This window comes from Triturus cristatus, chromosome 5_2 (assembly GCF_964204655.1).
Source record: "Triturus cristatus chromosome 5_2, aTriCri1.1, whole genome shotgun sequence".
Lineage (NCBI taxonomy): Eukaryota > Metazoa > Chordata > Amphibia > Caudata > Salamandridae > Triturus > Triturus cristatus.
This window is the reverse complement of record NC_140588.1, coordinates 910,201,499-910,213,958: the sequence shown is the minus strand read 5'-3', so window position 1 is coordinate 910,213,958 and position 12,460 is coordinate 910,201,499. Positions and strand designations below refer to the sequence as shown.

Sequence of the window (12,460 nt, the reverse complement as noted above, 5' to 3'; positions counted from 1 at the left end):
CTGGTCCCATACATTCTTGCTCTCTCACTCAGTCAGTTTTCCTATCTTTCTCTTCGGCCTCTTTTCTCCCTCTTCTGTCTCTCTTGCTTTGCTTCAAAGTCTGATAATGAAAATAAGTCCTGTTGTCCAAAAAGGAGTGTCGTTGCACACTACTTGCAAATACCAGCACAAATTAAGCACCATTAAAGCTATATTATAGAGCAAATATATATTGTGAATAGGTCCTGAAACACGATGCAAACTATGGTTTACTCTTAGATTGATTTATTCAGCAGGGTGACAGAAAATAGTTTACCAGACAAATAAAAACAGGAAATATAAAGCAGTCCACATTTAATCTAAGTGCATTTCTCTGGAGGTACAGTGTTACTTATACGTCTTCATGTGCCATAAACCATCGTTTAAATAATGAATGTTTTCAATGCCGATTCCCTTATTGACTTTCTCTCTGTAGAAAAAAAGAAAATAAAGCATTTGAAACACTTCCAGCGACACCTCCACACTTGCGAATACCAGTGAAAAGTCAAGTGAGAAAAAACATTTAGATGTATTCACTTTACAGTATCAACAAAGTTTCCAGTTACTACATTTCAAGGGACAAGTAGGTAAAATAAGTACATTTGCACCACTAGGATTTAAAAAAAAAGTTAGACCCAACCTCGAATTTCTGTACCAAAAGACATTATTCAGGACTTGCCCCAAATAGCAACAAGCATTGGCATAGCCAATAGGTCTCGCCCTTGGGACCTTATAAGTGTTTAGCCATGCAACAGTTGCATAACTAAATACTTATAAGGTGCCAAAAGTGAGACCTATTGGCTATGCAAAGCGGCCATGCGGCCGTGAAAGTGATCGCGATCACACATCGAAAGCGAAAGTAATCGCGGTAAAGCGCGGCGCGCGCGCCCGAGCACTGTAGCTCTAGGCTGGCCTGGTAGCACTTTCTGGAGCCCTCTCAATAAGTCTCGCCAGACCAGCGCATGCACTGGGTCAGGCGAGACCTAAAAAAAGGACTGTTTTATGTTTCACATACTTGACAGTCAGTGGAAGTTTGGATTCCACAGACCTGAACCTACTTAATTTAGCGACCAATACAGAGCAGTGGGAATCTAACTTAGGGCCCAATTACGAATTTGTCCATCCACAGGACCACGAAGCCCGCAGAGGCGCGCGGTGGCTATCGCCACACCGGCAGTCCAACCGCCGTATTGCGACTTCGGCTTTCAGACTATCTTGGGATTGCTGTAACCACCGGGGATCCGCGATCCTTCAGCGCTGGCGTGGCAGTCTGGGGCACAAAAAGTGCTGGCAGTCTCCAACTCGGCACTGCTAAGCATATCACGGCTTTTCATGGCAGTGAGCCTGCCATGTAAAGAGTGGCGGTCAGGAAAGTTAGAGGGTCCTACAGGGCTGACTGGAGTCCCTGTGAATGGAAGTGAATGCAGGGGGTGGCACATGTGTCCCTCGTCTGTATGCACCCCTGTTCCTGCATAGCATGGACTGCACAGTCCGTGTCATGCAGGAACAGGCTTTGGCGCTCCTTCTGCGCTGCAATTCTGAGGCTCACGTAGGAGCCTAAAAACTGCACCACCACGGGCTGGCAAAGTATCCCCCGCCTGACCACGGTAATCTGGCGGCCGATGTGCAGACGGTTTTTGTGGTGTTGAAGCGGGGGCCGGTGCAGCTGCCCACTTCCACACCACCAAAGTCATAATCCGGCCTTTAGTAAGATTCTTCATCTAGATCTACTCATATATCATCTAATTCTGCCTCCTGTTCAGTAGCTAAGAGGCTGGGAGAGCAGAGGTAGCTATTTAACTTGCATGCCAAAAGCAAATGTACAATTACAAAAGAAGCACCCTACTGAGCAGCAGGTGCTTAGCCAGGAATAAACATACTGCTGCTGCATGAAATGATGGGGCGTGGGCAGAGCTAATGGTGAGAATCCCTCCCAGTGAGGGTCGCAAGGTGCTGGGGGGTGGGGTGTGGGGGTGGGGGGGCGGGGGGGAAATTAGTAGCAGCTACTGCTCGAACAGCCAGGTCTTGAGATGTCTCCTGTAGGTCAGCAGGTCCTGGGTCTGACACAGATGGGTGGGGAGGGTGTTCCACATCTTGGCGGTGAGGTACGAGAAGGATCTGCCGCAAGTGGTGGTGGTTCTGTGTATGCGTGGGACAGTGGCGAGGGCAAGGTCGGCGGAGCGAAGCTGGCGATTCGGGGGGAGATGCTTGTTGAGGTATGCTAGTCCTGCGTTGCGGAGTGCTTTGTGAGCGTGGGTCAGGAGCATGAATGTGATCCTCTTGTTGATGGGGAGCCAGTGCAGGTCCTTCAGGTGGGCTGTGATGTGGGAATGGCGGGGATTGCCGAGGGCGGGAATTGCCGAGGGTGAGGTGTGCGGAGGCGTTCAATATACGATTAAGTCTTTTCTGAAGTTTGGCCATGGCTCCAGCATAGAGGGCGTTGCCTTAGTCCAGTCTGCTGCTGACGAGGGCGTGGGTGACCGTCTTTCTGGTTCCGGTGGGGATCCATCTGTAGATCTTGCGAAGCATGCGGAGGGTGTTGAAGCAGGAAGAGGGTGGGTTTTTGTTACTGAAACCTGGGCGTCGGACTCTGCGGGTCATGATTTACGGATGGTTATCCCCGATGGCTATGCCCTGCAGAGACTCGATAGAACAAGATGCAGGGGGTGGTGGTTTGGCTATTCTATATGAAATCTCTTTGGCCTGTAGTATCAAAGCTTTGTCCCAGTCGTCTGACTCTTTTGAGGCCTTGTATTTCTGTATTTCTTGCTCCCCGTCTGTATCATTTACAGGCGTTCTTATTTACAGACCACCTGGCCCTAGATCTACTTTTACTTGTGAGCTGCTTAGAATTTTGGAACCTTACTTTGGTAAGTCTCATCTGACCATTCTTGGAGATCTACATTTTCATTTAGATGATGTGGGTTCCAATGATACACTCTACTTGGTTGACTCGCTTGACGCATGTGGTTTCAGCAAATTGGTATGCAGTTCAACCCATCGAGCGGGACATATCTTAGATGGGGTGTTCTCTAATGATCAGAGGTTGTCAGTTGCTTCCCCTGTACGGCTGATTTGGTCTGACCATTTGGCAGTGCCTTTAGATTTAGCAGTCTCCCTTGGAGAGGTGCCTAAATTGAGCCCCATTAATAGAATACCTAAAAGATGCTATAAGAACATCACCAATGAATCTCTTATTCCTTTCATTGGGGCTATCTCACATTTTGCAACTAAGGAAGTAGATGAGGCTGCACAACAGCTCGTCAACTCTATCTCTAGAGCAGTAGATGTGTTAGCTCCTGTTTCCCTTAGATATGTGGCAAAACGGAAACCTTCTGCTCCGTGGTTCTCGGAGCCATTAAGGCTCCTGAGGCAGGGCGTTAGGCGACAGGAAAGAAAATGGCGGAAATTCTGGGACCCTAGGGAAAGAGAGACATATAAACATCTGTTGCGAGATAAGGCCAGGGTGATCAAGGAAAAGCAGGAGTTTTTTTCTAACCTCACCTCATCCTTGTCGTCATCTAATGAACTCTTTAAGATCGTGGATTCCCTTTGCTCTCTTCAGGTGCCTGATCCTGTGGTAGGGTCACAAGAACTATGTAATACAATTTCAGAGTTCTTTCATAATAAAATTGAGGAAATCTATCTGGCCCTGGAATTACAGAGGAGTACTTTGGGAACTCATTCTTCCTTGGCCCTGGAAAAAATGGAGGCGTGGAATAGAGATCCTTCTAAGACCTTTACTCATTTCCCTCCGTTGTCCCTCGAAGAGTTGGAGCTTTTGTTGAAAAAGACAAAATCAGCCTCTCCTCTGGATCCTTGTCCCCTGAAGGTGCTAAAATCATGTCAGGATATGTTATTACCTCCTTTGTTGGAGGTGATGAACAATGCCATGACACAGGGAACGTTTCCAGTAGCCTGGAAAAAGGCGATAGTGAGGCCATTGCTTAAGAAGCCCACCTTAGATCCAGAAATATTGAAAAATTTCCGTCCGATATCCTTGTTACCCGCCCCAGCCAAATTGTTGGAATCCCACTTGAATTTCCATCTGTCGGCTTTTCTGGACTCGTCTGGCTATCTGGATAACTCCCAGCATGGCTTTAGAAAATGTCATAGTACGGAGTCGGCACTTATTATGGTGGTGAATAACATCCGGCTGAAGGTGGACCAAGGCCAGACTACTCTTTTGGTCCTTTTGGATCTTACGGCAGCTTTTGATACCCTGTCTCCCTCAACTTTAACATCTCGTTTGAGGGAGGCAGGAGTAGCGGGTCCGGCCCTGAGCCTTCTGTCCTCTTTTTTAGAACTAAGAGAACAGAGGGTCAAACTTGGAGAGTTCCTCTCCCCTGCTAAATCCCTGCAATGTGGGGTGCCACAGGGGTCGGCCTTGAGTCCGACCCTTTTCAACATCTATGTGGCCCCTCTTGCCAGGTTGGTGAAGTCTATGGGGTTGGAGGTGGCGTCATACGCCGATGATACCCAAATTATGGTATCCCTAGCTCATTCGGCCTGTATCACCGCGCTCAGCTTCAGGAACTGCATGCAAGCAGTTTCGGAATGGATGATTCAAAACTCCCTGAAGCTGAACGGTGAAAAAACAGAGATACTGATTTTTGGCAATACTCCGGATATCTGGTCTAATGAGTGGTGGCCTCCATCTTTGGGAACCTGCCCTATAACATCTTGTTCGGCTAGGAATCTCGGCGTTATATTTGACACCTCATTGAATATGACTCTACAAATTAATAGAACGGTGGCCACCTGCTGGGGGGTTAAGATTCTGAGGAGAATTGCCCACTACCTCTCCCCTCAGGCGCGTAAGCAAACGGTAGTTGCTTTAGTAGGCTCAAGACTGGACTACTGTAATGCCCTATATGCCGACATTAACAAGGGTCTCATCTCTCGCCTCCAGGTAGTGCAGAATGCTGCAGCAAGATTTGTGGTCGCTGCACCCTTTTTGTCCTCGGCTACCTTGGTCAGAAAGGGTTTGCATTGGCTTCCAATCCAGCAGAGGATTGTGTTTAAACTCTTGGGTTTAGTGTTTGGAGCCCTATCCTCTGGTCCTTCTAATGCATTAGGCCCTCTGTTAACCTTATATACTCCCAGCAGGAGCCTGCGTTCTTCTGAGAAGAATCTTCTGGTGGTTCCTCGGGTAAAGAAAGTCCGATGGGGTAGTAGAGCTTTTTCCAATCTGGCCCCCCGTCTTTGGAATGCCCTTCCTGTAGAAATTAAGGCCCAACCATCATTAGTCCAGTTTAAAAAAGCGCTCAAAACATGGTGTTTTATCAAGGCCTACCAGTAAGCAAGCATATCTTATTTACCTAGTTTTTTGGTTAGGCGCCTTGATGCCCAGGGGGCTGAGTTGCGCTCTATAAATCTATTTTCATTCATTCATGTAATTTATTGCAATTTATTCTCCAGTGTCATTATTTCGATTACTCTGATTCTAAGAAATCTAATTGTAGTGAAATTAATACATTGACTTTTAGAAAGGAAAAAAGTAGAGAGCAAAGAAAATACATTGAGGCATAAAGTTTGAAAGGCAAAAGCAGTGGGTTCGCAGTGGGTTCAAATTTAAAGAAATGCTAAAAGGACTGCATTAATACCTCAAATGGCAGGCAGTCCTTGAATATGAACAGTGTGAGAAATTGGGTTACTGGTTGGGGGCGGGTGGGGTGGTGGGGATTGAAACCCTGCTCAAGTAGGAACCACAATCCTGGTCAGGTTGAAGTCACAAGCAAACTCCATATTTACCTGTGCTCAACCCTCTGGTAGCTTGGCACAGAACAGTCGCTTAACTTCGAGGCAATGTGTAAAGTATTTATGCAGCACTTCAAACTCTGATAAAGAGTAAATACAACAAGAAAAGAATCCACAATTTAGAATCTAGTAAATTAAAAATAAAATCAAGACCAAAATGACAAAAATCCAATCACTAGACTGTGGTGATCGGGTCCCACCAGACTAGGACAAAGTCACAAATTTGGCCAACCACGATTGAGTAGTCAGGCTACAGAGACCCACTTTGGCCCGCTTAACACAGTGCCTTAATCCTGATAGCGAAGGGATACAGGGTCCCGTGTTGAGAATACATCACGCAGCAGAGGTTTTGTGAGGTCCGGGTGAGATGCGCCGCATAGCGGCAGTTTCCCGGTAGCTGTAGAGATGCGCTGGCTCGAATAGGCTGCCATGGGCGATGCTTAGTCCTTCCGTCTGTGAAATCCGCACAGCAGGCTATGCACCGGTTCTGCAGGAGATGCGCTGCACCGCAGAGATGCACTGGTTCTGTTGGATACACAGATGAGCTGATAAAACACCTTCAGGCCCACTTCCAAGGGTTCAGGACTGGGGTGGAACCAATTGGGAGGGCAAGACTCACAGATGGCAGAGTCTAGGTGCTGGGTTAAAGGTTGTTGGAAGCCGGTTATGTCCCTGAGGCTTTTGATAAGGAGGCCAGCCAACTAGTCCTTGAAGTCACTCTGGTTGCAGATCCAGACCTTTTCACCCAGGCAGGAGGGCAGCAGGTCAGCACAGCAGTAGTCCAGCAGAGTAGTAGTCTTCAGCAGAACAGCAGTCCTTTTACCTGGCACAGGTACACAGGTCCAGAAGTGTACCAAAGAATTGGGGTCCGAGGTCCAACTTTTATACCCGGTGCCCACTTTGACGTTGAGGAAGCTTCTAAAGGTTTCCATCCCCATCATCACTGTCTTGGCTCCAGCGTGTCTGGAGTCACAGGATGCTAGTGACAAACTCGTTGTGAAATTGCTCAGGAAGAGCCTTTGTGATGTGCAAGTGTGGTAGGTGACAGCTCCTACACGTTGTTAACTCAGAGTGACCCATCCTGCCAACATCTATTTGCCTTTGTCTCACTGTCTGGGAGCAATGCACAAAGACCAAGTGACAGTTACACCTAGTCAGGTGACCCAGGACCAGGCTGCAGGCACCAAATGGTTAGGACAAGAAAATGCCAAATTTCTTAGTGACATTTTCAAAATTGAAGCCAAAACAAAGAGGACAAGTCATAACTACAGTGGGGTGGGCTTCCTTGAGACTGAGAATATGACAGACATTAAGAAAGATCCTAGCTGTGTTAAAAAAAAATGTTTTTAATACTTTATGTATTCTACATTGTGCAAATCTAGATCAGAACAGTGAAGTACTATAAAAATAAATTTAGCCCAGAAAGGGAACCTCAAACACAAAAGGTTTGGTACACAGTCTAGCGTGGGTTAAATGGGGTCCGGTTAAACTCAGATTACAGGAAGTGGAGTGTGAAAAATCCAATGAAGAAAAAACACTGTACATAGGATTAATAACATTATACTACCCAGGTCTGATATGAAGTACATGGGAGTTGGTGGGTGTAAAGAGTCGTAGTGTTTTTGGTAATGTGCCTATTGATGTCAAGTCAAATATTGTCCACCGGCAGGTTAGAGCAGCTTACTGTTCACCAGTGCTGCAGATACCGTCATACATAACTGACTTCCGTGGTGAACGGAAGAGTAAACTTGTAGCCTGACATTGCTAACAAGTGGTCACAACAGAAAACAGAGCATGTGCCTTTCAGCAGTGTTCTGAACTCCAAGAAATAGCTCACATAGCTCCGGACTGGAAGTCTTACCTAGGCTCCTGGCCCATACCTTCTGCGGAAAGAAAACAAGTAAACTCAGATTTCAATCTGAACTGAAAACCAACTTACATATCATCTGCAGACATCTTCATGACTCCAACACACAGGGCATGTTGTTTCCCTTCAGCCATGATCGCCTAAAAACACAGCTAAGGAAAGTAGATTTTGAAAAAAAAACATAAACATCATAAGATCTGCATTTATTTTCATAATCCCAGAAATTAGACTTCACCCTCTTACGAGCACATGAATGTTTAATCTACATTTTTTTTTAAAGTTTGAAACCATGTTGAAGGTGACTCACAAAGGGAGCCATACTTACCACTAGCAAAAAAACAAACCAGAACAAATAATTGGCATTGGGGCAAAACAGAATTATGTCCAGTAACTCCTGAGGAGTCTCCAAGTTACAGCACTGACATCAACCTGTTTGTATTCCACAGCATTTAGCAGTTACGTCAAGCTTCAGGGCCCACCCTTGTGGCACCTTTGGTCTGGCAACTGTTTGCGTCCAGTGCAAACCTGAGATGAGTATGTCCTTTCCAACAACTGTTAAGGAAAAGTTGTCCTACCTACAACTTCTCACCATAGTCAAATTATTGGACTTTTGTTGGAGGAAGGCTTCTTGTTTAGAAGTTCGCTTGGGACATGAATGTGCATGGCAGAGCAAACACAGTAGACACTGACCATGGTACCTGGAGCAAAGATGTCCAAAGTTTTGTCGGACTCCCAGACCCAAACTTCTTGCTGAACATATCTTGACACCATCGGTGATAATAGAGTCCATTTTCGACAGACAGATTTAGCGGTTTCCTGTCGAAGACCTACTGTCTACAACTCAACCTTTCAGTAGCATATTGGATATCATTGATTAGCATCCTTTTCAATCTCATTTACTTGCTTCTTATTCAATGACACCTTGTGTTACCTCTTCACCTGCAGTACATCCTCTTTACGATCCTTTTAGATGGGATGACTGCTATCCTTCCACAGCTCATATCAAGGAACCACTTTTTTCTTTTGATTTCAAGACTCAATTGAGTGTATGGGTTTTCATGCTTTCTCTTCAAGATGAGCATACCAGAGAGAGGCTCTGAGGGAAACTCATCAACTGCTAAAATGAGCACCAATTAAGCATCGCGGAAGTACACAAAATTGGAAATTAAATGCAGCAAAGGCCAGTGTTACTCTCAGGTGTTAACAAGAAAAGGCACAAGGAAGGAGAAGTAAGAAAAACAGTAAGAAAAAAAATGGCTGATTGTCAGAGGGGCAATGGAGGAATGAGATGGTAGCCAGGGTGCTCTGCCTGTGGAGGGGCCTTGGCGGGTCAACCGTTGCCATTCATACAAGTGTGCCAAAGGTGCGAGTCTAGATACAATTGCTCCGGAGAGGCAAGGGAGAAGATTGCTATTGCACCATTCGCAAGAGTGCTGGGAGCGTGAGTTGACATAGCTGTGATAAGGAGAGCTCAATGGCCCGCACTACTAATACAGCAGGAGAGTGAATGGGGCAGCTTGCCACAAGGAGGTGATGCAGGAGGAATGGGATCCCTCTGGAAAAACTAAGAACACACTAGTAGAGGCAGTGGTGCTAAAACAGGCTTTTGCTCAGCTCATTTGGACTGTGGCATGTCCCTACTGTGTTGAGAGAAACAGGAGACCCCTGCGGGGCTTCAGTGATATGTTCTCTGTATGGACTCTAATTAAATGTGAAGTAGGTCTACACAAAAAGTACAATTTTAAACAGCAGCTATATTTGCTGGACAAACGCGAACAGACTGCTAAACCAATAGATAGCCAGCATACTGCAGTTTCCAGACTGAGAGACCAATACATAATCCACTGACCGTTATCTACAGTGAACATGGGAAAAACTAACAAGAAGGCGAACTGCAATTTTAGGTGAACTACCCAGGCAAAATGGCAGATATAGATGACAGACGAGCAATGACTAAGCCAGACAGGAATACTGGGCAACTGGATATTGCGTATACCATACTCTACCCGGCTCACCAGAAAACCACTCTTCAAGGTAAACCGCATATCTCTTGGATCCGCATTAGCATATCTCAAGAAGCTAAAGAACTCAGAGGTCTGCAAAGGGAACAATTAAAACAAAGGGTATCTTCTTCATGTATAAGCGGCAATGAAAACCAAACACATGGACACCTTTTCTGGATTCATTTTGATGCATGAACAGTGCTTGATATCAGGAGGTTTTGTGGGTTAATATACAGTGCAGCACAGATATTTGCTGTATTTGGAGCATTAAGTATAGTCAAAGGCCAGCCTATCCTAACTCATTCACTGGTTGGTTGGTCACTATCGCGAAATATGATGTGAAGCCATGCTGAGACCACATGCTTTTCATCCTAAGTTGTTCTCAGACTTGCATACCAGCATGCTCATTCAACAAATCTACTAGCCACCTCTGATGGTAAAGGATGAGAAGGGTCAACACAGGAAGATTCCCCAGGGATAATACCTAGTTGATTGGTTATATGTCTATTATTCATTCCCCAGTGCACCAATACAGTGGGATAACAAGGGCAAATGTTGGGGAAGTCTACAATTCACTGGTAAGTTGGGAAGACCAGTGTGGGTGAAGGGATGTCTGTGAGGGTCATACAATAATTATGGCCCAAACGTAGATCAGCTTCAATTTTCCCACTCTCTTTAGAACTGTACAATACATTTTCTACTAAGACAATACTATTGGGAGGGGACTTTAATGTTGTGCTGCAAGCGCAAGTTGACCGGACGCACACACCAAGTATGTACACAGCAGTGGCTGCAAAGGCTCTCAATGAGATAATATCAGAACACAACTTGGTAGCTATGGGGTGAATAACACAGAGGGGACCTTCAAGTCAACAGCACACAATTCAAGAATCAAATTTGATTACTGGTTCACAGCATGTGATGCAAGTTAGTGCATGACAACAACAAAAAACAACAAAAAACATTTGGTCAGAAATTTGTTGGATCATGCTCCAGTAGAGAAGAGATAATACATGCCAGAAGCTCAGAGTTACCATACAATGTTGGTTGCTAGTGGAAGTGTTAGAGGACATGATTTTTAGAGAAGAGAGCAGACAAGATTGAGGCATAGTTTGCCAATAGAGGTTCAGTCGATGACATGAGCACTGTATGGGAGGCATTTAAAAAGGTAATCTGTTGGCAATGCATTGCACACCAAGAGGGAGTACTCACATATTTGAGAGACCACATGGCAAGAATAGAGCATCAGCTTAATTAGTTGCAACGTACCACGGGAGGAGAGGGAGGCTCAACACAAGCTAAGATTAGGAACAGGGTTTCAGAGTATAATAAGGTGGCAGAGAGGGAAATCAAGTATTTGGAGAAGCAGGCAGATATGTGCATGGTGATCATCCAGGCCAAGTGTTTACCAGTCTGATTAAGAGACCCGCGGCTGCAAACGGCAAAGTATGTCCGCAGACAACCATCGATACTCCTGAACATCAGACAAACTCAATATGGTCTGTATTCATAAATTACTACACTGACTTCTACTCTTCTTAACATCATAGTACACAATGCATATTAATCAATACTTGAAGGACACAGCTATGGCCTAGATACGTGATGATACAGACTACACTTCGATCAGTCCTAATAAGAGGAGATAATTGAGCTGATAAAAGGACGACCAACTAACAAGACTCTAGGCCAGGACGGCCTACCATCCGAATGTTAGAGAATTTGCGGATCAGCTGGCCCGCACTTGCTGGCTTGAATTGAAGAGACACATACCAAGTTTGTGCTGCCACCAATTATGAGAGACGTACTCACTGCAACATTAATAAAGCCAGAGACAGCATTAGATACAGACTAGTTGGAATGTGTGCATCTATTTACTATATTCCAATGTGCAGGCTTCTCTAAATCTTTTGTGAGTTGGATTAAAATATTATATACCAATACCTCTAGGAGCCTTCGAAACAGGATTATATCTCCTAATTAGAAATATCTAAGGACATAAGATGAATGTGCCTACTCTTCTTTCTTGTTGGCTTTACCACCAGAGCCGCAGGCAGCAAAGTTGAGTCAACAACACTCAGCATGTGCCTTTAGATACAAATCAAAGCCCCTCTACATTTCACTATAAGTGGATGATATGATATTGTATAGGAGAGAAGCACAGACTAGCCTGAATCAGATTATCAGGGAATAAATAAAATTTGGGGCACTATCTGGTATGTCGACACACTGGAGTAAATCATGCACATTACCTCCTACCCCCAGTACTAGGAGATTCCCCTTGGACATTTTCTTAGACTGGAGTAAGGACTAAGTGAAGTATTCATGAATATGGGTTAACCACAACGCAGAGGTAGTGATACAGAACTGTGATTACCAAACTAGAAGAACATATAATGAGGCGTATTGGCCTGCCGTTATCGAAGGCAGGACAAAGGGATCAAGATAGTCGTGTGGCCCAAATCATTGTATCTTTTTGTAAACATTCCCATCTCCTTCACCAAGTCGTTCTTTCAAACGTTGCGGTGCCTGATGGTGAGACTGCACTAGCTGGGCTGGGCTGGTAAGCAGCCCTGTCTGGTTTGGGAGGTGCTGGCCCTGTCATTTCACCAGGGGGACTTTGCTGCCCCAAAAATGGAGCTGTACTATATATCTGAACAAGCACACTATGCCCATTATGAATTCGAATGAGGTAGTAGTGGTCCCTGTGAGAAAGTGGCTCTGTATATACTGTTCCTTAATAGGTACAGGGTGTACAGAGTCCACAGTCCCCAAGGGTTTGACAGAGGCTAAAGTTAGGTATAACCTTACT

General features: G+C 45.3%; 1 protein-coding gene across 1 annotated transcript in view; it reads right to left on the bottom strand.

Annotated features, from left to right (window-relative positions):
• Positions 1 to 247: 247 nt before the first annotated feature.
• The window catches only part of MCTS1 (MCTS1 re-initiation and release factor), an 87,989-nt gene continuing 75,776 nt past the window's right edge, over positions 248 to 12,460 (bottom strand). The window contains exons 5-6 of the mRNA XM_085608107.1: positions 7,718 to 7,785; positions 248 to 448 (exon numbers count right to left, since the gene is read on the bottom strand). Coding sequence (XP_085464233.1) covers positions 367 to 448; positions 7,718 to 7,785 — 150 coding nt within the window. The 3' untranslated portion in view covers positions 248 to 366. The remainder of the gene's footprint in view (positions 449 to 7,717; positions 7,786 to 12,460) is intronic.